Source organism: Neopelma chrysocephalum, unplaced genomic scaffold, assembly GCF_003984885.1.
Source record: "Neopelma chrysocephalum unplaced genomic scaffold, ASM398488v2 Primary Assembly neopelma1_96671, whole genome shotgun sequence".
In the NCBI taxonomy this organism is placed as follows: domain Eukaryota; kingdom Metazoa; phylum Chordata; class Aves; order Passeriformes; family Pipridae; genus Neopelma; species Neopelma chrysocephalum.
Genome location: NW_020925316.1, coordinates 90582 through 115326, shown reverse-complemented (window position 1 = coordinate 115326; position 24745 = coordinate 90582). Strand labels below are relative to the sequence as shown.

The following is a 24745-nucleotide window of genomic DNA, read 5'->3' as shown; positions in this document are numbered from 1 at the left end:
TCCTCCAAAGTGTGATATGAGAAAAATTTATCTGGTAATTGCTATGGATGGTTCTTGTATCTTGTAGTTGATTCTTCAGAAACAGAGAGGCCTGAAGAGACTGCATTACGCAAGGAAAAAGTTTATCAGCAAGTAAGTACTAAATAAATATATTTTATTTAGTTTTTTTCGAAGGAAATCTGAGAGACAGAGTTTCAAATGCTGCTAAGAGATACATGAAGTGAAAGAAAAAGAGTGAAAGAAAAATTTGAGAAACAAGCTCAATTTCAGTCTTGGTATTTGCATAGACAGACATCAAACAAGACGAGAAAATGAGAAGCTGGGACAGGGTGTAAGGATGGGAACATTTATAACTTTCTTTTCCTTTATGTTTCTAAAATGTTTCCTTATAGTGTGCCAAACAGATGGGATCCACCCACCAGGAGTTTATGTAGACATGTTCACTACATTCAGAGGTATATTATGAGAATATAACCCATCCCATACAGAAATGGTAAGGCAGAGAGGCCACAACAGTCTCTGTTTTGAAGGGTGCATCTTTCATTGAAACCCTTTCCTATTGTACGCTGCATGTTGAATTCTTCTGCAAATCCAGTCAAGAGTTTGCATTCTGCAGAGAAACTTCAATCCAGATTGATCATGGGGGAATAATAATAAATAATAATGGCCCATCTTCGCGAAGGAAGATTTTGGGGAAAGGTCTTTTTACCTTTCCAGCCTGCGCAATGGATTTTTTAGGTGAGACACAGCCTGCGCTGAACTGAGCCCACCCTTTAATCCTAAGGTTCATCTGCCGGGGCCAAGCGAGCTTGGACAATGGCAGTGAGGTCCTCAGGACGTAGGTTTGTTTAGAGTGTCCTTCTCATAGATGGATGGCCACACAGGGCTAACGACCTCCATCAGGCCAGGAGACCGGGGAATCGAACCCGTGGTCGCAGCAGTGAAAGTCCTGCACGCTAACCACTAGGCCACCAGAAACATGACAAACAGTAAGGAATGATATTAAAAATGTGCAAGTACAGACATGCGGAGAATCAAACAACAGCTATACAAGCTCTTCAGTTTTCTTATGAAGGGGAGGGAGAAAACCCTGAAAGACAGCATGGTGCTGAACAATGGATTTTTCCAGAGTAAAGTACCTTTTGGCCACTGTACATTGCTACTTGGTGCTTTCTATGCTGCATCAAGCTGGATCCTGACTGCCATCCAAATATGACAACCTTTGCCGGGCTTGAACCATCAGGCAATACTTGCAAGAGATGACTTTACTTGTCTCCACTATGGCCAGTTGCCATGCTAGAGCACAGCATGGGATTGCTACAGTGCTTAGTTCAAAAGCACACCAATGTCAGAAGTAAAGAAGAAAGGTAAAAAAAAATCTGATCAACTCAGTTTGATGATGAAACAAACATAGTTCAGTCACATTCACAAACTCTGGTGCTTGATAATGAAATAGCAAGTAGAGGCCAAAGATCTAATTTGCATGAATTAATCGAAGAGGGAGAAGGTTTAGGAACACTTTTCTAAACAAACTGTTAAGAGCATTTCCTGGCCCACATGGAGCATTCAGTGGGAATGGCAGTAATTCTCCCATTTATAAGAAATTATCTCTAACAGAAAGAGATATAAAAAAAAATAATCTGCTTTTTTGATGTAACTTTCGCCAAGCCAAAGTCTGCCATAATGATCTTCCCTGCAGTCCTGTGCTGAATAATTGTCATTCAGAGAAGACATACATACTAATAAAATACGACTCTTTTACCACAGTTTGTTGCGAGGATGTGTCTTGGTTGAGCAGCTATCTGGCTGACAGTCCTAGTAACTGCTGGTGCTCAAAAACGCTCTCTTTCTTCCAAGAGGATTGCTAGGAAACTGGTGCCAACACTTTCACCTTTTTGGTTTTCCTCTCTGAATCTTAACAGTCTTAAAGAACTCAAAATTTCCCACCACCTGTCCAAGTTCACAGCTTGGAAGTCAGAGGCAAAAATGATCCATTTCACTGCTAAGGTTTTTAAAAATACATGCCAGAGTTATGTGATTTGTAATGACTTGGACAGAACAGTTCTGTACAGCTGAAAATATTTCCATCTACATTTCTCCTTCCTAAAGTCATTCTTTACGCACAGCCTAAATGAGGTTTTTTCTTTCTAAGGGTTATTACTTAACTAGGGGCAGTATCTTTAGATATGTCTGTGAACTAAAATAGAAAGAGAGAGAAATCAAACTATGTTCATAGGTGCTGTTGCTGAAGAGATGGAAATTCAACCTATTTATTTCCTAGATCATGTTAGACTGTGAGGGGATGTTCTCGCTTTACGCTCTAGAAATAAAGAAATGTGTTATTCACAGAATCATAGAATGGATAGGGTTGGAAGAGGCCTTAAAGATGGTCTAGGTCCAACCCCTCTGCCACAGGTAGGGACACCTTTCACTACACCAGGTTGCTCCAAGTCCTGTTCAGCCTGGCCTTGAACACTTCTAGGGATAGGAATCTCTGGGCAACCTGTTTCAATGTCCCACCACCCTCATAGTAAAGAATTTCTTCTAATATCTAATCTAAATGTCCCTCCTTCAATTTAAAACCATTCCATTTGTGCTTCAGTTTCCTGATTATTTTCATAGCCCCTCCTGCACTAACTCCAGCAGGTCTACGTTCTTCTTATATTGGGGGCCTCAGAGCTGGATGCAGTACTCCAGGTGGGGTCTCACCAGTGTGGAGTGGAGGGGCAGAATCCCCTCCCTTGCCCTGCTGACCATACTGATTTTGATGCAGTCTAGGATATGACTGACTTTCTGGGCTGCAAGTGCACATTGCCAGCTCATGTCCAGCCCCTCATTCAACAACACCTTCAAGTCCTTTGCCTCAGAGCTTCTCCCAATGCATCCTCTGCCCACCCTGTACATGTGCTTGGGACTGCCCCAACACATCTGCATATGGCTTATTATTATACTATAATAAGACACGACCCAGCGTTAGGATTTCTAACAGCCAAATCCTTTATTAGAAGGAAAAACTCCCTTTATATACCCTCGAGGGGTATGTGATTCACCTGGACCCAATCACAGTAGGGTTACTCTGCTCATGTGGGTCAGAGTACGACCTGGAGACTCCCAAACCCAGAATGCATCACCTCCGCATCCCTGGGACAGTTTCCTACATCTGCAGGTCAGGGCCAATGCTGTAATATGTATTTTATGTGATGATCTATCAGCCTCTAAACTCTATCCCTCATTGCAAAGGTACTAACAAGGCCCGCCCCATACCCACTAAATTAGACCAGGCAAACAATAATAGTGACCTTGAATGTGAACGAGAGGGAAAACAGTCACATCAGCAGGACTGAATTTGGGTTTCTTCCTGGCTTCAGGTGTCTGTTTACTGGAGTCAGCAGACCTATGTTCAATGCAAATTCTGGTCCTCAGACACCTCTGAAGGATCTCTGAAAATGTATTATTGATACACATGCACAATGGCAAAAAAAAGAAAACTGATGGGTTAATTGATCGCACACACTGTAGTCATAGAATAGATACAACACAGCTGAGGAGCAGCAGTGCGGCACATGTAGGAAGATGCAGTCTGTTGATGCCAGCTAACCAAAGTGCACGCTCTACAGAAGATGCTCTGCTGAAGACCTTGCTGGCATGACCTATGGAGGTGGTGGGGAGGTTGTCAGAGCATCCAGCAGAGAAGGCAGGTAAGACAAGACCCCTGGGCTCAGAGTCTTTCAGCACCCACAACAGAAGCAGGTCATTGGACTGTGTGTTTCAGTGCAGGGTGGGAACTTTTGACCACAGCAGTTAATATTGACACGGACAGTGGGGTTCATGTGTAGCCTGCCAATGGCTCAGTGAAAAGAGTACCTACAGGGTTCAGCTTCCTGAATGTCTTCGGTAAACGATTTCACCTTTCCGTGCTCATTTCTCATCTTTCCTGGTCTCAGCTCCTGTTGGAGGCTGACATTAGGCCCACATTCTCTGTTTTGCTTGCACAACAGGGTGTAGACCTCAGCTGGTGCTGCTCTAATAATGCAGTAATGAAAAAATTGAGATTTTTGTCTTCTCCGTTGCCAAAACAAAACAAAAAAAACCTACACTGAAACTATTCAGGTGTGTAACGGGGTTTTCTTTGCCTCCTTTCTAGCATCAAGTTTCATCAGCTGCTGGAGACAGAATATTAAAGCTTAGGGAAACACTTGGGCCTGAAGTCCCATGTTCAAAGCACTGTTTAGACTTGATGTAGATGGTTTTCACATTGCTTCTGTTCAACAATAATTATCACAATCTACATTTTGTAAGAAAGGATGGGGACACAAATTCAAGTGGCACAAAAAACCCCTGTAATTTAGTGACAAACCAAAACTATTAGAGAGGGAGGTGTGGGGCTTTTTTTTTGCATGACCAATGCTGTCAATTCCAATGGCTTGCCTTGTATTCCTTACTACTGCATAGAAATGGTTTCCCTCCTTCCTTTTATCTGTGTTTCATAGGAGAAACTGAAACAAATATTGATTTAAAGCATGAAGACCAGTGATGCAACCACATTGTGTTAACAGGGTAAGTAGGTGCAATTTTTCCCTATCACGAACTGTGTGTTAATGTTCAATTTGCTCCTTGTGAAACTGCCACAAAACAGATTTGCTTTGGATGTCTAATAGATGCAAAAGTCAGATGCACTGAAGTTTCACAATGTCTTTCACATCAATACAAGATACAAGATTCTGGATATATGAAGCACTGCACAACAACCTATCTTCTGAAAAATGCAGACTTTGAAAATGTCTCATGCTGAGCATTAAGAGTTTATTGGATACTTTTGACAATCTTGCTCTCACTTGTGTGTCAGGAAAAAAGTGGGCAGATAGCTGGTCCTCATTAGGGCAACATAAAATAAAATAAAAACCCCTCAAGTTTGTGATGATGGTTGGTTGGAAAAAAATGTCTGAATAAGGGCACTAAGGAGAATGATAAACAACTGCATTGCCTCCTTTCTGAAACAAAAGTTTAGACTTCATGCTGAGTTTACTGAGTAAGGCTCTTTGGCATGTATTTTTGAGTCAGATGAGAGCTAATGGATGCCATACACCACAGTACTGTGCAGAGGCAGCTGTGCTCATCTTAACTGCTCTCTGCTGATCTTGGAGCAAGTTACCAGCTTGTTTCCATTACCTTTGATATCTGTTATACATCCATTCCAATAATCTGATTTGTCACAATGAGGACACGTTTTGGATACCCAGCAGACCAAAAAGCCAGATGTGCATCTTTGTACAGATATAGGTATTTCACTGTATGACTTAGACATGCCCTAAATTATTGTAATTATTCATTCAATGTCTTTCAGCCAAGGAAAATATTCCCAACATTTTGTAGATGGAATACGCTATGGTAACCTTTGAAAGGTAATACAATTTGAAATGCTGAATGCCATTTACACAGTGATTGTGATGCACTTCACTGTAAAAAAAAGCTCAACTCCTGGACCAACCAAAACCACTGTTGATATTTCTCAACTAGCCAAAAGAGAGTTTTATTATGTTTGTTGAAGGGAGAATAATTGGTCTTAAAAGAAGGAGTTGTTAAATCACATGCCAGTGTGACTACTGTAACACTGTAAAACTCGAGAGGATAATTTCTGCTACGACACAGTAAGAGGTTGTCACCAACTTTGCCACCTTTGCACTCTATTGTACCCAGTATCTGCAATTCCAGACTGCAACTGGAAACATATAATGCTTCAGCAGTATATTCACAAACAAACCAATTGCTTATTGTTCATGGTTTAAGTGGGGCTTTATAAAGAATTCTGCTAAAAAAGGAGAAACAGCTTGAAATGGAGTGCAAACTAACAGCACATCAGCAATGAAGGCTCTCTCTGATCAGTTTCTTAAATATGATGTGAGCTGTCTTAGAACACAGAAATAGAGAAAGATACATTTATAAAGCTGTGCTATACTCCGAGAACCTGTTGCCTTACCTTAATGCATGCTGAAAGGCTTTCTGCACATGCAGGTCAAGATGTAGCCACAAAAAAATTCCTTGCCTGAAGTTGCGTTTTCTAGAGGCTTTTGACAATTTTTTTGTCCTACAGATTATGCACTATTTGTTTTCCTGCCCCCAGATACGACCTGCTCCAAATTTTCAGTGCAAAGTTTTGCATTGTTTTGCAAAGGCAACTCAAAACCAAGTTGGGTTGGGCAAAGAGAAAGACAGTGAAATTAAGTCACAGTGTTGATGATTTACTTCTGCTTGCATTAATTTACACAAGCTGAAGGGTAGGGTTCTCATCTCATTTGATTTTAGGTAGAGCATTAGGGAAATTTCACCTTGCTAAGCCTTCACAGTTTCACACCTTCCAGGATCAACAAAGAAACCACAAACATGGTTTCACTGAAACTGAAAATATCTCCTCTTTCAAAATTTTTTTCCCTCTCCTTACCTGAACAGAGAAAATAGATGTTATTATCTTTTCTCTTTCTCTCTTTTTTGTTTTCTTTTTCTGTTGGTAACATTCCTACCAAGAGAAAAAACTTCTGTTGAAAAAGATTCAACTGAAAAAGCACCTCCCTGCAAAGTACAGTTAAAGTATGGAAAGCAAAGGGTATTAAATATCTGCACTCTTGGTAACACGAAAAGAAAGAAGTCAAGAGCAATGGCTATTATGAGAACCAAGCTACCAAAACTGGCTTTCTCCTGGGGATGAACAAGAACAAAGAGTTTAAAATCTAGTTGTTGGGGGTTTTGTGCACAAAAACCTGAACTTTCAATAGGTGAGTTTAGCCACTGTCTAACTGTGCCTTTGTACTGCTGATAAGAGTATGTGATGAGCGGCAAAGCATGCAACTCTCAAGTTTAGACAAATGGTGAAACCCACTTTATTTATTTATCCTCAGCCTTATACCTGGTTGTCCTAGGAATTCTGATTTACACGTCTTACCTGGCACAGATCTGGCATTTTTTATGATGACAAAGAGTCAGAAATGGTGTGAACACTTAAGGGCCTGTTCCTGCTCACCAGTGAGACCAGCAGCAAAATTTCTATTAACTTGCTTGGAAGCAGAATAGGGTCCTACTGCAAAAAAGAATAGGGACTGGTGGTCTAGATCCAATAAAAAAGGTAATTTTACGTACTCAGACCTGATCAGGTTACCCAACGTACCTGAATTCCAGTGCCTGACTACTACACACTTAGCCTATCCAAAACACAAAGTAAACTAACCCACCTTCAGATTTCTGCCACCACAGTTGCATTAAATTGTTCTCCTGGGTCTGTAAGCATCTGTATGTCAGCTGCCAAATCTCAAAGATGCATTATTCTGCCATTGTAAGAAAAATGACTGTCTGAAGAAGAACCCTTTATATGTAAGCTGGTTGACTGAGAAACATCTGAGAACAAGCAAAAATACTGGTGATTTCCCTGGAAGGAATACAGAAAGTTCTTCCTACCCTTAAACAATATCAGCTAAACATCGGTATTTTCTTCACCAGGCCAGACAATTCTGTCTTGCCTCAGCAGTCTCTTTCCTCCACTTGCGATCATTTTTGACTCTGCTGGACTCTCCTCCATTCTGCCCATGACTTTCTAGGAGACTAATATCCAACATGGGTCTGACCAAATCACAATTTCATGGACCTAACAAGTAACATTCCTGAATACATATTTGTTTATATACATATAAATACACATACACCACACATATCTATCTATCTAATCTCTCTATCTCTCTATCTCTACCTATCTATCATGCCTATTCCATGAAGGATGAGACTGCTGAGTAATATTCACAGCATTATTCACTATCACTTTTTCTTCAGTACTGCTATCCAACAGGTGATACGTACTAGGTGCTAAGAATCCTTCTTTTGAAGACATCATGTTGGTGTATATATTCTTGCTTTTGTTCTCCAGCCATTTTTACAACCTGTTAGCTTCATCTAGGCAGAGATGTGACCTACACAACAACGTCAATGAGAAACCAAGTCTACCTTCTTCTCACTGGAACCTCCTCCACCTCAGCCAAAAGGATGATCCATGCCACAAGCCCTGGAGGCTTTGCTTTATGTTGGTGAGTTCGCTAGCATCACAGCAGCTCAGGGAAGCACACCGTCTGACACCTCTTTGGTCTTCAATGGCACATGGATGAGCTTAGTTAAACCACTCTACAGTCCATACAGAGAGTGACAGTATATAACCAGGGCCATCTGATCTTTTTGGACCTTTGCACCATTCCATCAGCCACCTATGACTTGCTCACAGTCACATGGTCAGTGTTAGCCACTTCAATGTAAATTAGATTTATTTTACTGAGGAGCACGTTTTCAAAACAATGCAGACCAAAGACCACTTTTGTTTTCTAACATGTTTCAGCACGAACAGTGATTTGCTCTAAAATCTCACAGACCAAGAATAGAAACTGTAGCTGAAGGTACTAGGACCAACAAAATACCACTGTTTGTTCCTTATATCTGCCTTTCAGGATTGCTTTTATGGGTTGTGATCCCACTCGTGGGATCCAGAGGAAGACTGCAGCTCACCGCTCTCCACCAGACTGCAGCTCACTGCTCTCAACCAGACTGAGACCACCACCCTTGACTGGACTGCAATCACCACTTTTTGACCAGACTGCAACAGCTCTCCCACCAGCAGGTTTTTCCCCTCTCCCTTTACTTTGGACTCGGGGGGAGGCAAGGAACACCACTTTTGTTCATGCCCCAGGGTGCTGGGTTATACATTTGGGTTTTGTGGGTTAAAACCAATTCTCTGTCTGTATAATCGTACTTATTGTATTATTTCAATAAATTGTTATTCTGACTTATAATCTCTCTTTTGAGTTGAGTCCATTTCCCCTGCTGGCTAACTTTTAAACCAGCACATTTTTGGAAAATTGGAAAGCTGATAACTGAAAGCATGAGAAGTATGAACAGTCTCTATTTTACAGATGAGTTTCAGATATCCTGTATGGATTTTAGTGTAAATCTTGTACGTTTTGAAACTTCAGAACAACTTTAAATTTAGCACAAGGAACTGATACTTCCCAGTGTCTTACTGATAAAGGGACACAGTTCTTTAAGTTGTTACATTTCACCTATTCTTTATTTTATTTTTTAAAAATTTGAGATTTTTTTTTCCTATCTAGTTAAAAGTTGCTTCCTTTACCAGAACAACTTACTAAGTTCTTGGTGATGCTGGAATGAGTTTATGTACATTCCTAATTCAGCAGATCCCTACCACAGGTAGGGATTAAGATGCAGCTTTAAATGCTGACTCAGTCTTCTGCTGGAGTCTATTCTCTAACATGCAGCAAGTGCTTGCATATGCTTATATTCATTAAGAACAAACACATGACAAACAACTGAGCCTTACTTTTTATGTCATTGTAGGTTGTGATTCAAAAGAGATAAGGGATTAACTCTCAAATACTATTTGCACAGAGCTGCCAGAACTGGCCAACACATTGAAGATAGCAATTTTGTACCAAAGCCAGGGTATGAGACAATCCCTGTGCTGCAGTTACTGTAAATTTAGTGATACCTTGGATGCCAAATGCTTGCTTTATGCTTCAAACGCGAAACAGTCGGATGACTGGGGATCCTAAAAACCCCACAGTTTTCAGTGAAAGTTTTTCCAAGGACCTGACGGTGGTGAAGAGCAGAGCTGTTTCACGAGAGGTTAGCAAGGAGGGAGTATGTATGTGCTGGTGTACCCTTTTCCTCTGGGAAGCCTGCTGGGAAAGACCAGTCATTCTGATGCTGGCACTCAGCTGGTTAATGGCCAGATGCTCGCCTTTAGCACCGCTGCCGCTCCGAGTAATCTCAGCTCTGCACCCGCTCCTGCTGCTGCTGCCATAGACTGCAGCTGTGTGACTGCAGCGAGAGCTGCGGGCTGCTCACCTCTCCCTCATCTCGCAATAAGTTACACGGCAACCTGGCCTGTAATTTCTGTCTGCAATACTCAGACTCTTAATGGGGTCTCCTCAGCCATTACTTGCCCAGGTTACTTCCCTCTGCTGCAGTGCAGCTTACAACTCTGCATGGCAAAGGAACATGGCTGAAGCAGAGGAGTTGTCAATGACATGTCCCCAAAAGGCTGGAAAGCACCTTTCATTTAGTCACGTGCTGGTGAAATGAAGGCTTTCTTTCAAGGTATGTAATTTTTTAAAATCTGAGCACATCTCTTCTGTCCCAAATCTCCATCTGATTGCCAGTGACTGCTATTATTTGGAACTGCAGAGGGGCTGAGCCCCACCCTGCTGACGGTTGTCTGTGGATCCTGACAAATTATGCTGGCAGCTCAAATTAAAGCAGTATGAGCACTGCCTAAATCAACAACCTGAGCTCTGAATCCTCTGTAAAGGGCAGAAACTCATAGATGAGGGCAGGTCTGTCTCCTTCCAAAAAGAGCTCCCCAGACTGCATTGGTCGCTGGCCTTTTTTTTGTGCACAGAGAGCGTTTGTTTTAACTGGCAAAGAGGAAGAAAGCTTTACACGCCTCCAGCATCTAACCTTGTTGGAAGTCAGCTAAGTAACAAAAAGCATCTGTGTGTCAAGAGCTACACAGGTCTGGTGTGCAACTGCCAAAAGGCCATACCCACTTAACTGCCACAGGACTTGTTGGGTGATGTTATTAACCCTTGCAATCCTGTGGCTTTCTCAAATCAGAATTTGCAACAGAAAATATTTTTATGTGCTAGGGAAGTTAGGGCCAGAGGCAGGTGCAGCATCCCTCTGGTTCCAAGTACTGCTCCTGAAAGGCATCCTCTGACTGACCAGTGCCTCAGCACACACAGGCTCAGCACGTGCTCATGTGCCATTCAAGAGAGAGCCATATAATGATTAATAATTTATTACACATGCATAGTCCAGTACATGCTTTCCCAAATGCACTCAGCAGACCAACCATCTTGCTGAGGATGATACTTTGCAAGAATTCAGCTGATGAAAGAATACACCTCATTCTGTACAAGAATAAAACTGTATTTGTAAAGTGGGTAAGGAGTTACATACAAGGAATGATCCCTGGAAGAGCAAGAGTACTCAAGGAGAGGCTTCCAGGCCCATTCCACCCTCAACCCAGCTACCCAGCATCCATTACTTTTAGCATGGCATGTAAATCTCAAAGTCTAACCTCTGACTTCAGATGAACATCTACGCCACTGATACCATGGCATATGGCATCTGTCCTTAAAGTTACACACCCGGCTAGAGCTTTTCAATAATTTCCAAAAATGTAAATCTTTCACAACTGTCTTATTTTATCATAGACTTAACAATAACAACAACAAAAAATCACAATCCCCTTTCACTTATTTTCAACTTCTTTTTCAAAATATAATTTGAAAGGCACAACCCAAAATCTAGTATCTCAGCTTCTTGTCTGTGCTCAAGAGATGTTGGTGATGTGTTAAGGGCTAGGAATGTGCTGTGGAAACAATTCTAAATTTAAACAGTTGAGTTTGGGTAAGTCTGGAAACTGTCTAGAAATTTCTCAGAAGCAAGTTGGTTTCTGGTTTCTATTTGTACTTACTTTTTCACTGATACTTCGACAGAAATATTTTTCATCATATTTGTGCTTCTCTTGCTGTCATGTAAACATTCCCAAAACAAAAATACTGATAAATTTTGAGACAGTAATTTTAGTTTTCAGACATTATGGGCATTCTTCTTTGACTTTCGGCCTAAAATGGGCAAAGGCTATAACATTTCTTACACTGTGCATGAATTCCTAGTGTTTTATGCGCTCCAGAAGTAAAGACAAGTACAACTGTACTTGCACAGGTTTCTTTGTGCAAGGTCTGATCTGACATGAAGCTGACTCATGGTGTTGCTGCAGTCCAGGGCAGTGCTGCAGATCTGTGTGCAGATCTCTTCATCCTTTACAGCAAAGCAAACGTAACACTTCCTTGCCCACAGCTGATTTGCACTGAGATTCACAGGAATCTCACAGGTTCATGTCATGCTCACAATATAGATCTCATTTAGATTTACTTTTGCTAATCCCTAGTTTACACATACTAAACCCATCCCTGGAAGTATTTGCAGCAGGATGTAGACTCTTCCTAACTCCACCAGGTATTCCTCACCATTGAGTACTCTAGAAATATGGTAAGGTCTTACTAGCCCTCAGGTCTTTTAGCTCAGAATGTAAGAGGATGACAACTACAGGAGGATTTTTTCTTTTTCAGGTACTTGGGTGTTGGGACCACTGAGGAATGAGATGGCAGCAGAATGATTGCGATTAATCAGAGCCACAAATATTGCAAATGACATAATGAGGGAAAAATGGGAATGGAAAATTGGATTAAACTATGCAGCAGCAATACTGAAATAACCTTCATGATGAATTTCAATGGGGGCTTTCTTTTGTGCCAAAACTGACAGATTTGGTTACTCCAGAAATGTGTTTGAGTACATGGGATGGCTGCACTGCATTAGACCATCTAGCCCATGCTCCATTCCAGTATAGTGCCTAAAGCAGAACCAGGAGCACGGCAAATACATGTTAGACTTCTCTGCCAGCCTTTAGTAATTTGCAATGCAAAAATTGCTTCTAATGAGAAAGTCCTTCATGGATTCCATTTCCATAAGCATGCCTGGTTTGTCCTCAAGCCCAAGTGCACTCTTCAGCATCCACCACATCCCGGAGAGTGGGACTCTACAGCTTAACAACTCATTACAGAAAGAATGTTTTTTTCGGTTGTTTTGTCCACAACTGCTACTCTCCTTAGATACCTACTAATTCTTGTGCCAAAACCTGTGAGTAATATTTACTTATCCTCTCTTTCCGTAACACTCATGACTTCTGCACATTCTTCTCACTCACCTATTTTCCAAGCAGCTTACTCTTTCCATATCTTGTTGTCTTTTTCTTCTTCCTGCAGGCTTTAGGTCTGAAGGCAACTGAACTCAAGACAGATTTGATCCCATGCTTAACATTAGGACAAAAACATTACTTTCTAAATGAAGGAATTGGAACTAGTGTATTAAGTCATCACAGCAATAGTAAACTGTTGATTAAGTGAATTTGCCACATCTTACTAAGTGATCCTCAGCACTGGAGTTTCTAATTTTCATGAATTAAGTTCTCTGGAAGGAGTCACAAAAATTGTAGAGTAATATTACAGTGAAATGACGCTGGGTATGAGATCTACTGGTCATGAGTTTTCATTTTGTGGAGTAACAGACAGTAGTGGGGTTGGGGGGAGGGCAGAAGAGATATTGGCTTTTCTGTCAGTAAATTTTTTGAGATCTACGCACAGCACATGATACTCATGGCAGTTGTTGAGTGTCCAACCCAGAAATGTAGAATGCTGAGCTTAACAACTGTGGTAATGAAACTATACCAGTACTTTCTTTCCTAAATGTAATTATATTACTATTCTCAAAGGCCTATTGAGAAATTAGTGCAATGCTATATGTAAACATGAATACACGTCTCCCTTTTGGGACAACTCTAAAACCTCAGCTGGTATAGGCTTAACTGGTGTGAAACTAATTTCCTATGCAGGACAAGGACCCTGTCCTCACCCCTGTTGAATTACCAGCCACATTAGTTCTTGTTCCTTGTGAAAGGCAGCGCTGCTCAAACTGCAGAGCCCTCTTCTGCAGTACTAGGATGGTACTACCTTAAATTTGGATGCACAGACCTGCACTGGCCTCTCTTAACACTGGCTGCATACAGATGTGAAGGACTACTTTAAATGCAAGATCCCGTTTACCAAATAATCCAACTTGCCCTCTTCATTCCTCTAGCACTCTGTTTTACCTGCACACCAACAATTTTCATTTGCATCAAAGTACAAATAGAGGACACCTTCAAGCCTTGAAAAGCTGCTTCCTGTAAGCTTTCCCCTGCCTTTGCTGTCAAGGAACAGCAGTCTCCCTCATTAACAGCAGCTTTGTGAGGCCTGTCAGAAAGCTAGTCCTTAATCCATCTAAGGCAGACCACACTGATACAGAAGGGGGCTATTTTTAAACAACAGTGTCCTGCCATACTAAGTCAACCTCCTGATGACATCTGAGTAATGTCAGATCCAGCTCAACAAATTCATCATCTCATAGAAAAAGCAAGAATGGTCTTTGACAGGAAGTATCTTTGATGTGGCTACTTGTATGTCAGTGATTACTTTTTTTTAGTTGAGCTACTGGTTCTCTGAGCTGGGCACTAGTAAGCAGTGACCACCATTGTTGTTGTTTTTATCTGCTAAGGAATCAGTACGGTAGCTCCCCACTTGAATCTCTAGGCTGGACATCTCTTGAACCTGAAAACCTTCTCCAACTCCTGTGCTGGTTGTTGCTTTAGTTGATGGTTTCTCCTCAGTGCTGTCCCTCAATGATTGCCTTTAATTTACCTGATGTATAAGTAATGCACGTTCGCTGCATCATATGTGCAGTTGTACCCCAGATGCACCAATACACACTCAACAATGCCACTTCACAGCTTTATGACTATTAGATAAGTGACAGAAAATATTTATGTTTCATAAATGCTTGTCTGCAGTAACAGAGAAGGGGCCATATAATAAACTGTGGAGCCCTGCAGTTTATTTATCCAAAATGAGATAAATTAGCGCACCTGTCCCCATCAAGCCTGTTTCTTCTAGGACTATTTGCATTCCAAACTTCTAAGCAACTTCTAGCAGGCATATTTTTTAAAGCCAAAAATTGCTTCCTTTTTTTTCCCCAGAATTTTATCCATCAATCCAGCTGAGGAAAAGAGCAGATGCAAACACAAGTGTTCTATACAGGAACAAGCTCAGAGAGAAGAGGGCTTCACAACTCCTATTTTAACCTCTCCCTCTCCTCCTGATGGCATCTTCCCACAGCATTAAGAATGGGCACTACTCACTTCCATTGCTGGTAGAGCAGCAGATGGATGCTGTGGTGATTTAGGGTCAGGTCCAAGGAGATGTTAAGAGCAGTGTCTCATGACACAAAAATTCACCCATATCTGTAGCACGCATGATACCCAAGTGAGGAGATGTGATGTGGGCTCTGCTCAAGGAAGGGTCAAAAAACCAACCGCTCCTGGTCATCATAGGATCCTCAAGGACACAGAGTTCATGTTTTCCTCCCAAGCAGAGAGAAATGGGTTCTGCTTTTCAGTAGTTGTCTCACATCTCCCCACTTCTCAAACCAGATTTGCACAATGCTCTGTCTTGCTACAGTCACAGGGTGAATTACAGGGACTTCAGAAAGATCTGAAAATCACAGCTTAAGCACGTCAATGGCATTAAAAACATATACATTTGACGCTTCTGTTTTTAGAATCACACATTCTATTTTTTAAAGACTATTTTGGTATTTCTTGCCCTGATAAACCATAGCATCCAAGTACTGCTCAAGGTTACATGCATCCCTGACAACTCTCTGACATAAGGGCCAAGTCCATTATTTAGATTTTACAGATAGAAGATGAATGCACAGAGAGGCTTGCTGTGTACTTGCAGAGTACTTGCTGCAGACAAAACAAGTGGCTAACTCACGTTCACTGAGGTTTATATTAACGTCCTAACAGTAAACTCCTTCTTTTCCTCTTCCCTTGACACTTGCCTCTGTGCCAGAGGCATGTATTAAAACTGTGATAAGTCAGAGTAACAAAATCAAGCACAAAATCAAACTCTTCAAAAGCTGTCAGCCTTCTGGTGTAAAAATTCATATTTCCATGTTTGGATTTGTTTTCCTTAAATATTCAGTGATGCATACTTAAAAATTACTTTGCACATCTTCCTCGCAAACTCATTTGCCATGGTGATTATGGAAGACAACGTACAGGCAACAGGATGTAGCAACCCAGTGGTAAGTGGATTTCTTTCTATAAGTCTGGTATGCAACCAGAGTGATCAAAGAATGCTGGAGTAAGCTGCTGCTCATCTCAGTGAGACACTGCATCTTGTTAAAATACAGGACACACCTAGCTGAACTGAAATGCCATGTCTTTTTTCTTCTGAGAAAGGCCATACAACATTTGAGGACTGACCTTATTTTAGCTGACCAGTGGCAGAAGAGAAATGTCTAACTTGTGTCATGTCACTCATTCTGCTGGAGCAAAGCTTACACTAGAAATAAACTTCTCTGCATTCTAACAAACATTTGCAGCAGCCCAAGCACAGGAGAAAAGTTACTTAACAAGCTTATATGGAAAACCTGTTGCTCTGCAGTGGTAAGCAAACAAGTCAGTTCATGGACCCACATTAAAGCTTAAAATAAGGCTGAATATTTTTGATGCTGAAGTAAAATTATTTCAATCTAGTTAACTGCACACATTGCTACACTGTGTTTTATTTACTGCCAGAAATAGAAACCAAAAGGAAATATGTATAGAAAACGAAGATCCGGATTCTCAAGGTCTTCTCTTACACCAGCATAAACCTACTGTAAAAGCTGCAATACACCAGGCGATAATTCTAAATCCATAATGGTCTCATTGGTGTGAAATGCCAAACACTAAGAAGCAGAGCACTTTATCTATTTTGGTGAAAGGTTTAAGGACACCACATGGAAATGGGTGTGGCGTGGTGTTCTGTTATATAGCACTCAAAAGAAACAACAATAATGTAAAGCTTTTTTTTTTTAATGTGGTGATGGAAGTTTTTCAGAGCAATGCAGAGCAGCAATGCATGGAGCAGCACTGCAGTACAGTTCTGCCATAAAGGGGTCCCAAATCACAGGTACTGGTGAGGCTTGCCTCTGGGGGAACATTCCTGGTGTTTCCGTTTGGAGATATGTCAATGCTTATGCTGACAGAAAACTGTGACCAAGCTTAAAAATATGCATCTACTTTCTCCTGCCTGAAAATTAAATAGTTATAGCTTGCCTCCTCCCCATATCAAATAATACCATTTGCTCCTTCACAGGAAGTATTTTAGAGAGAAACAGCCCCCCGAACTATTAGTTTTAAATCTGGTTATTTTAAATCTCCATGGAACTATTAGCAGAACAGTAGACATCAAGCAAGTCTCTTGGAACAACAGCAGCAGCAGCAGCAGCAGGAGTAGCAGCAGCCATTGCTCTTACACTACAAAGGAAATCTGTAACCTGTGCTGGCTACAGAAAAATGTAGCATCTGTTGATCACTGGGGGAACCCGGGAAGGGAATGTAAAACCCATGCGGGCTCTGCCATCTTCTGTTTCCCTTCAGACCTCCAGGTGTGCAGTCCCTGGCACAGACTGTGCCATCCGTCTGGGACTGGCACAGCTGCATCAACATCTCTGCCATGGGGAAGAAGAGCTGGGTGTCACTCTAACAAGGGCAGGCTGTATGGGGCTGTCAGACTGGCAGTGCCCACAGAAACACAGGCCTTTTGACATGGTGCCTGTGACATGCTAGAAGATGAGCTGGCAATTTCTGTATGCCAGGATGATGGTAGATTCTAAACACCCAGGCCCAATCCTCACCAGGTATCAGTGCCCACATTTCTCAGAGGTCTGCACCAGCTGAGCTCATGGCTCAGTCCAAATTACTGTACTAAATCTGAAAACAAAAGTTAAAACTAAAATGGGGCTAAATCCTGCCTATGTTTTACCCCTGGCAGGATGCAACTCAGAAGGGAATTTGTCTGAAGGCATGTGCTCAGCTAGGGAGCTGAGGTGACAGTTTAACTAATAGATCAAATAATTACATAATTTTGATAATGCAGTGTCTGTGTTTGATTGTCTTAAAAATTAGTAATATCACAATTATTTTCTGCAATAAAAGCCACCCTTCAGCAGATCCTTTTGCTTAACTTCTTAATCAGCTAAGCAAAAGCTCACACTGTGAGAAAATACATTTTCAGCAGAGTACTGATTTTCTCCCACAATCTCCCTTCCTCCCCATTTACTCTTTCTTTTCTTCTCCATCATCAATCTTTTAAGCATGCCACTGTGCATTCACATTTTTCTTTCTGCACGTGTCAGCTCAACGCTGTTCCTCAGAGCCCTCTTTCTCCGCCAAATCCCGCAAAGCAGATGTTAACCACTCATTTACCAAACAGAGAACTCCACACACAACTTTGCAAAAGCCAGGCTCTCCGGGTGCTTCCCAGCCACTGCGCTGGAATACTCCCTTCCCTCCACAACCCAGGCTATGGACAAAAGAGCAAGTAAAATGAAACTGACTTACTGCTATGGCTTGGAGCCTTTCCTTGTGCAACTCTGCTTCCGCCATCCTGGAGAGAAGGACACGGGAGGAGAGGGAGATGGGTGGGAGAAAAAAATAGAAGAAACAAAAAGGCAAGCAAAACCAAAACGGAGCACACACTGCAGTCACCGGGTGGGAACTGGAGTAATTGCAAAGAAAGCCGAGCTCCTGTGTAGCAGTCAGCCACTTTTGGAGGCACTGCAGCCTGGCTCACGGTAAGATCATTTTAGTCACTGGACCAGTGCCTGCCTCGCTGCCTGTCTCCCAGCTGTATTGCTAAGTGCATTTCATTGCTGCTTCTGTGTGCTGGTGCTGTCACACAAACCATGTATGCACTCTCCAAGCAGCTGAGCAGAGGGATAGCTCGCATGGCTATAATTTTTTGCGTTGACGTCTCAGCTCATTTGCTCCTCCTATGGGGTGCTGGGTCACGACAGGAGCTCGACATCAGTAGCGTGCACAGTAATCCAAACCTGCCTGACTGCAGCAGAGGAGGCAGACAGCTGTGGCACAGCATGTCCTTAGCGAGCAGCACAGCAGGGAGGGAAGGACGGTGGCACATGGCGCAGTGAGAGGGAGCTGCGGCAGGCAGGCAGCGGCTGCAGCCCCAAGCTAAAGCAGGTTTGGCTAAGGGAAAGGACAGGGTGGCAGGAGGAGGGAGAACATGGACTTTGGGGGAACCGCACAGCCGCTTGTGAATGCAGTGGTAACGTGGCACTCTGCAAAAGACTTCTGCTGCAGGGCAGCCCTTAAGAGAAGCAATGAAAAGCATGTGTATGGAAAGGAAGACATAAGGTGTCCACACACCCTTCATTAACGTGCACTGCAGGTTAAAGGACTGTATTGACATCAGATATTCAGAAGTGACAAGGCTGTGTACGCAAACAACCTGACTGAAGACCCCGGTGTTATATACAGAGGAGGAGGCAGGTGAGGAAGGGAGGGCACGCCTGAGCCAGTATCATGAGGGTACCCTTGATTTCAAGGGTACTGTCACAATTTTACTTTTACTTCTGTGATTTTCCATCTGCTTTCTTTTCTCCTAGACAGCAAAGAAGCCCCCCACTCTCTCCCAGTCCAGTCCTACAGGGTGCTGCTGCAAGGATGACAGAGGGCTGGCACACTGGAGGGGTGTCTCTGAGCCAGGGCAGCCACTGCGCTGGATGGAGGGCTGGGTGAGCACTAACCGTGGCATCCAGGGGCTGTCCTACCACAGGAACTACCTACCAGGTAGTTCTACCTACCAGGAACAAAAGTGCATTTTGCAGCATATAATTTTGATGTAACAACCTCATGCTGACAAAGACAGGAAAACTCCATCATTTTGGAGGAAAGCAATCCAGAAGTCACCCTGCTTCTTCCCATGTGCCTGCCCTTTCAAGTGCCACCCAGCCTGGCATTTTACCTATACACATCACAGTTTCCTCTTCCAGACATCCTCCACCTCCATCCCACTTCCAGCTCCAGGAACTCTTGCTGCATACTGCTTTTCAGTGCAGCTGTTTTCTCAAGTATTTTCACCTCCTGGTCCCATTTCCCTTACTGGTGCACAGCCTCCTTGTCTTGTGACAGGATGTCAAAGTGACTTCTTGCTTAGCTTTGCCTCTGTGAAAAAAGTCGTTTGTTGTACAGAAAACTCAGAACATTATATAATTCCAGTAGTCTCTGTGGCCAAAAGGCAATGTTTTATTGCCATATCCCAAGTGAGGCAGTATCTGTAAGTGGGTGTTGGACTCACAGGTAAGGGAAATGCAGAAATTGCAGCTAGATACTGGGACACTCTTTCAGTGTTCCAACTTCAAGTAATTTGTTGAATAGCATCTGTCTTGTAGTTTATTTAGTCCCTGTCAGCCTGTTGTTTTTCTTCAAAACCTCTTTTTTTGTTGTTTTTTTTTTTGTTTTCCATTACCATGTAAAGGTCCATGCATTGCTACTTGTGTTACTACAGCTGGTTTTGAAATATCCCATCACACAGGATCCAGACGTCTATACTCCCACATGTGCTTTGAGAACATATATGGGCAACTCCTACTAAGGCTTGATAGCTATGCAATTAAATCCCTTCAATACCCTTCTCATGTTTTGCTGCTAAGCCTTGCCCAGGGGAGGAATTTTGCTACAGTCTATATCCAGCAAAGACAGGGGTTATGCCCCAGTACTTACTGGAGCTGGAATGGGCAGCCTGTTCACTCCACGACCTGTAGTCACATTACATGCTGCCAAAGTGGTGAGTGATATGCATGACATTAGGCCATCCCCTCTTTCCCTCCATATGACATCCACTCAGGAAAGCATTTAAACATATATTTGAGCAATGTAGTCATATATTAAAATGGATATGAGCATCTCAATTATGATACAAAACCTTGCAACAGTTCATGAAGTACAGTAACAGCAGCTGAGCTGGACACTGTATTAGCCCCGTGTTTATCCTCTCTCCAGTTTAACTGCAGTGCTTGTTGCCAGCAAGGGATAAGAAGGCTGCATCCTACTGAATGCTGCAGCGTTCCTGGTCCCTGTGAAACATGCTGTGGGGCTGTGCACTCCTGCAGTTTAGTTTGCCAAGGAAACATGAATCAGCTGTGCTGTAGCAGTCCACTCTGCTGGCTCTTTATGACTGTACAGGAATGACAGAGGGTGCATTAGCACCAGAGTAGTTTCTTGCTGTTGACTAGCAATGAGGAAAGGCTATTTGTCAGGTAATAGTAATAGCCTCTGGTTTCCTTACAGTGTCTTTTTCTCATATGGCTTGAAGCCTGTGATTCAGTGAAGTGAAATTCTTTACGCAGGTGGTTCACAGAGCACACCCAGGTGAAATGACCTCTATGAGGTGACTCACTACATGAAGAAGACCATAGGGGACGGCCCCTATGGACATTTAGTTAGTGAAGGCAACTTTAGGTGAAACAAAGCAAAACAACCAGTTCATTTTTACACATTTTTTCATCCACGTTCGTTAAGATTTTTGTTTCCAGTATGTTTTGCTATGTTGGTAAGGAACTTTAATTAAAAAAATAAATTGTTTAAGACCTACAGTTTTTTTAATTTGTTTTGTTTTACTTTTAGGGCGGGAGAGCAGGGTGATATTTCCAAATTTCAAAGATACTACAAAAACAAGAGAGGATGGAGTGTGTAGGGAAGAACAAGAAGATTCTAGAAGAGTGGGTGAGAGAAAAGTGTTTTAATATACTTTGTTCAGTAGCTAAACATTAGGAAGAAAGGAAAAATGTCCCCATTATTTTTTCAAATGTCAGTTAAAAACCTGTTCTTTTCACAGAATTTTTTAAAAGAGCAAAACCTGCGAAATCTTAATGATGTGTGAATTGCATCCCATTTTTCCAAGCAAAACAGACTTTTATTTTCATTTCTTTGGAAAAGAGTGTAGGAAACAATCTGTAGCTCCTCTTCAATGCTGGAGAAGATCCTGAAAGCACTCTGAGATATGTGTAGCCTGAACTTTAAATGAAACAGCTTAGTTATACAGTAGAAATCAGATTCTTGTCCTTGCCATGGAACTGAGCTGGTTTAGGAAAGGTTCTAGTTTAAATCACCTGTGTATGTTTTTTGACAAGCCAACCAGGTTGGTTTTTTGCCATTGCCCTGCACACTATCAGAACTCTTCTGCATGATGCCAGACATCTTGTCCTTAGGAAACCTTTGACTTCCCATCCTCCTGGCTGTTGATAGAACTGATTCAGTCTAAGAAACCAGACTTTGTCCTGAAGACTGCGTAAGGAAAGCACACACATACACATGAAGGTCAGGATTAGCACCTCAGCCATAGCAAATGCATCAACATATTTGTGTGGTGATAAATTAGTGGTTGGATCCTGGCAGTGACTGTTAAGAAAACATAGAGGAGGAGGGAAAACAGGCTTCACATTTGCATTTCAGATTGTTTGAGAGGAGATACTTCTGGCTTTTGAAATTACCACATGCCAACACGCTGCAAACATTGCTCTGGCATCCTCAATATTGTCAAGCATTCCTGCCTAGGCCTACTGGAACCATATTATTTTCATTTGAGTTGAAATTCTGAGGTTTGATTAATCTGCTCTTTATCTTCCTTACAGATACTGGCTATATTAAAATAGGCGAGGAATGAAAAGTTCATCTAAATTTTAGATTCCTGAGCTCATCACCCATGCTCATTTTTTGTACTCCCTCAAACACAATGCTTCATACAACATAGCCTTTGAAACTTTTGGCAGTGTCACCATCTGACCTCTCCAGGAGAGGCTATTCCATCTGCAATTTTAATTGCAGCTCTTAGCTTCATTGGACAAAAGTCTCTTCCTGCCTTTCTCTCTTCTGCACCTAGGCTGCTTGCTGGGGGAGTAGAGTGTCCACAACACCAAGGGTTGTGCTTGGGCTTCTTGGAAGCTCACAGTGTGAGTTCTACCTCAGGGACCCCCATCCCAATGAGACATCACCCCAGGACAGTTATCCTTATCCTGCCTGGACATGTTAACCCAGTAAATGGTGGCTGCATGATGGAGGCTGTGTGTCCAAGCCCTTCACACTCACTCTGTGTGGCTGGTGGTGAGGGTGCCCAATCTGTTGTCACTCATACAATGGTGAAAGTGAGAAGTGGCTGAACACCCAAATATGTATGTGCCCTCACCCCTCTGCTGTGGGGTGGCAGATGCTACCATCAGTGCACTTCATTCTCAACTCCCCCTTGCAGGGGTTTTCATGGGCACAGCCCCCAGACAGTCTCGGTTGGTGGGAAAATCAGGCTGTGCAACAGGACAAGGAAAGACTGGAAAATCTGCCCTCTATCTCCCACAGCATTTCACACCTGGAAAATGCAGGTGGTGAAACCATAAATCATATGCCTAAACAATAAATCATATGCCTAAGTTGAACAGGAGGGCAGTGGCAGAGTTCAATCTAGACCTCTGAGTGCAGTTCCGTAAGTGCACAAGATCATTGTTTCTTTATAGAAAAAAAAAAACTTTATATCAAACTTGGTGTACCTTAAGTTGTTTCTTCTACCCTTTTTCTGTGTTTTTTTTGTGTTGGTTTGGTTTGGTTTTTTTTCTGTTTGCTACTTGCTATCAAGACATGGAGTTGAAGCATGCACAGCAGGAGATGGCATTGTTTAAGAAATAAAAATCTAGAGCACAGGACTGTGTTTTAAACTTTCCCAAGACAGAAGGCTCATGAATAGGTAAACCATAATTTATTAAAAAGTGCAGTCTATTAGCTTTTTTCCATGTTTCCTTGGTTTCATTCTGCAGCCATGGGGCGGTTGCACAAAGTCTCTGACTAGAAGGGTCTCCGCACAGTCATGACAGCTGCAGGACACCTCCTCTGAACAGATCACCAGATACTGTGTGTGGTAGGGGCCCTCAGGAGACTCCACAAACCAGAAATCTCCAGGCCAAATGATGTCTGTTGTCCAGAAACAGTTGTTTGTAGGTGATTCGGTTGGGATGAGGGACAAGAAGCAATTGTTTCTGTGAGATCTCTTGTTCTGCCAGCCCCACTACCATGCTAAAACAGCCTCATGTTAGGCTGAAATTTATTCACCTTGCAGTAACTTGTCAGTTACTAGTGTCCTTGGCAGTAACTAATGAAGCAAGCCACAGAGCACCCCCTGCCAAAGCCTCCAGTAAAGCTGGAGATGCTATTAGCAGTGACTTTCCTTGAAGCAGGGAAGAAGAAGAAATTATGTAGGCATTTCACTTTTCTCCCAGGCTAGTCTCCTGGTAGCTGGGCTTATTTGAAGCTTTCCAGGTGAAGAAAGCAGCCTGTCTCCTCTTGGAATTTCAATGTTGGCAGCTAGCACCACAGCTTGCTTATCCAGCTGCAGGAGACTAGCCTGGCTCTCAGGGAGCAGAGTGAGATTGGATGACCTGCAGAGGAGAAGTGTAAGGCAACCTTTCCCAAATTCCTTTAGTCTCTATGAAATTACACAAAAAGAAAATCCTGGCTTGTCCTTACCTTCTGCTTTCTGTTCTCAGTGCCTCCCTTGACACTCAAGATCCACCTGGGGCAGAAAAGGATGATGAGAGCAAGTAATACTCCCAGTACTACACTGCAGGACTGTGAACAGAACAACTCTTCACTAAAAAGGGAATTTTTGTTGAATTTAAATTCTACCAGTGTAATGATGCCAGCAAAATAGGTCTCCGCCTTTCTTAGTTGTGCATCTCTCTATAGCTGTTAATGAGTGGAGAATCGTGTACCCGAGGACTTGTGCTATCCACCCCACCTGAAACATTTTGTTGCATTGTTTCATTGTTCCTGACAACTTTAACGCTAACACAGAAGAGACTCTTGCCCCTTCAGCCCCTCAAAACTGGCTTGGCTATTCATTCTGCCAAGAAAAAAAAAAAGAGGAAAAAGTGTACATTTTTTCCACTTTGGATTTAAAAACTAGAGCTTTGTTCTTGTAGGTTCTGGCATTTCCCTCTCCTTTTTTTTCAAACAACACAGACTGCAGCAGGAAAGCTGCTTTTAGCAGTATTTATTTCTGTTCTTGTGCCTGCTGATCATTCTCCACATATAGTACATAGCTGAAATGATACTCCCTTAAAAAATGCAAAAATATTTACTGCTGAGATTTGGGTTAGTACATTGGATTTTGCTTCAGAAGCAAGATAGTAAAGAAAGTAAGTT

The 24745-nt window shown here is 42.3% G+C and overlaps 1 protein-coding gene across 3 annotated transcripts in view; it reads right to left on the bottom strand.

Annotated features, from left to right (window-relative positions):
* LOC113981589 (A-kinase anchor protein 2-like) overlaps positions 1–18610 on the bottom strand; it is a 266112-nt gene extending 247502 nt beyond the window's left edge. The window contains exon 1 of one of the 3 annotated variants that reach the window (XM_027709035.1): positions 18101–18610. In XM_027709035.1, the coding sequence (XP_027564836.1) occupies positions 18101–18145 (45 nt within the window). In that variant the 5' untranslated portion in view covers positions 18146–18610. The remainder of the gene's footprint in view (positions 1–18100) is intronic. The other 2 variants (XM_027709027.1, XM_027709028.1) reach the window with 2 other exon arrangements.
* Between the last annotated feature and the right edge of the window lie 6135 nt (positions 18611–24745).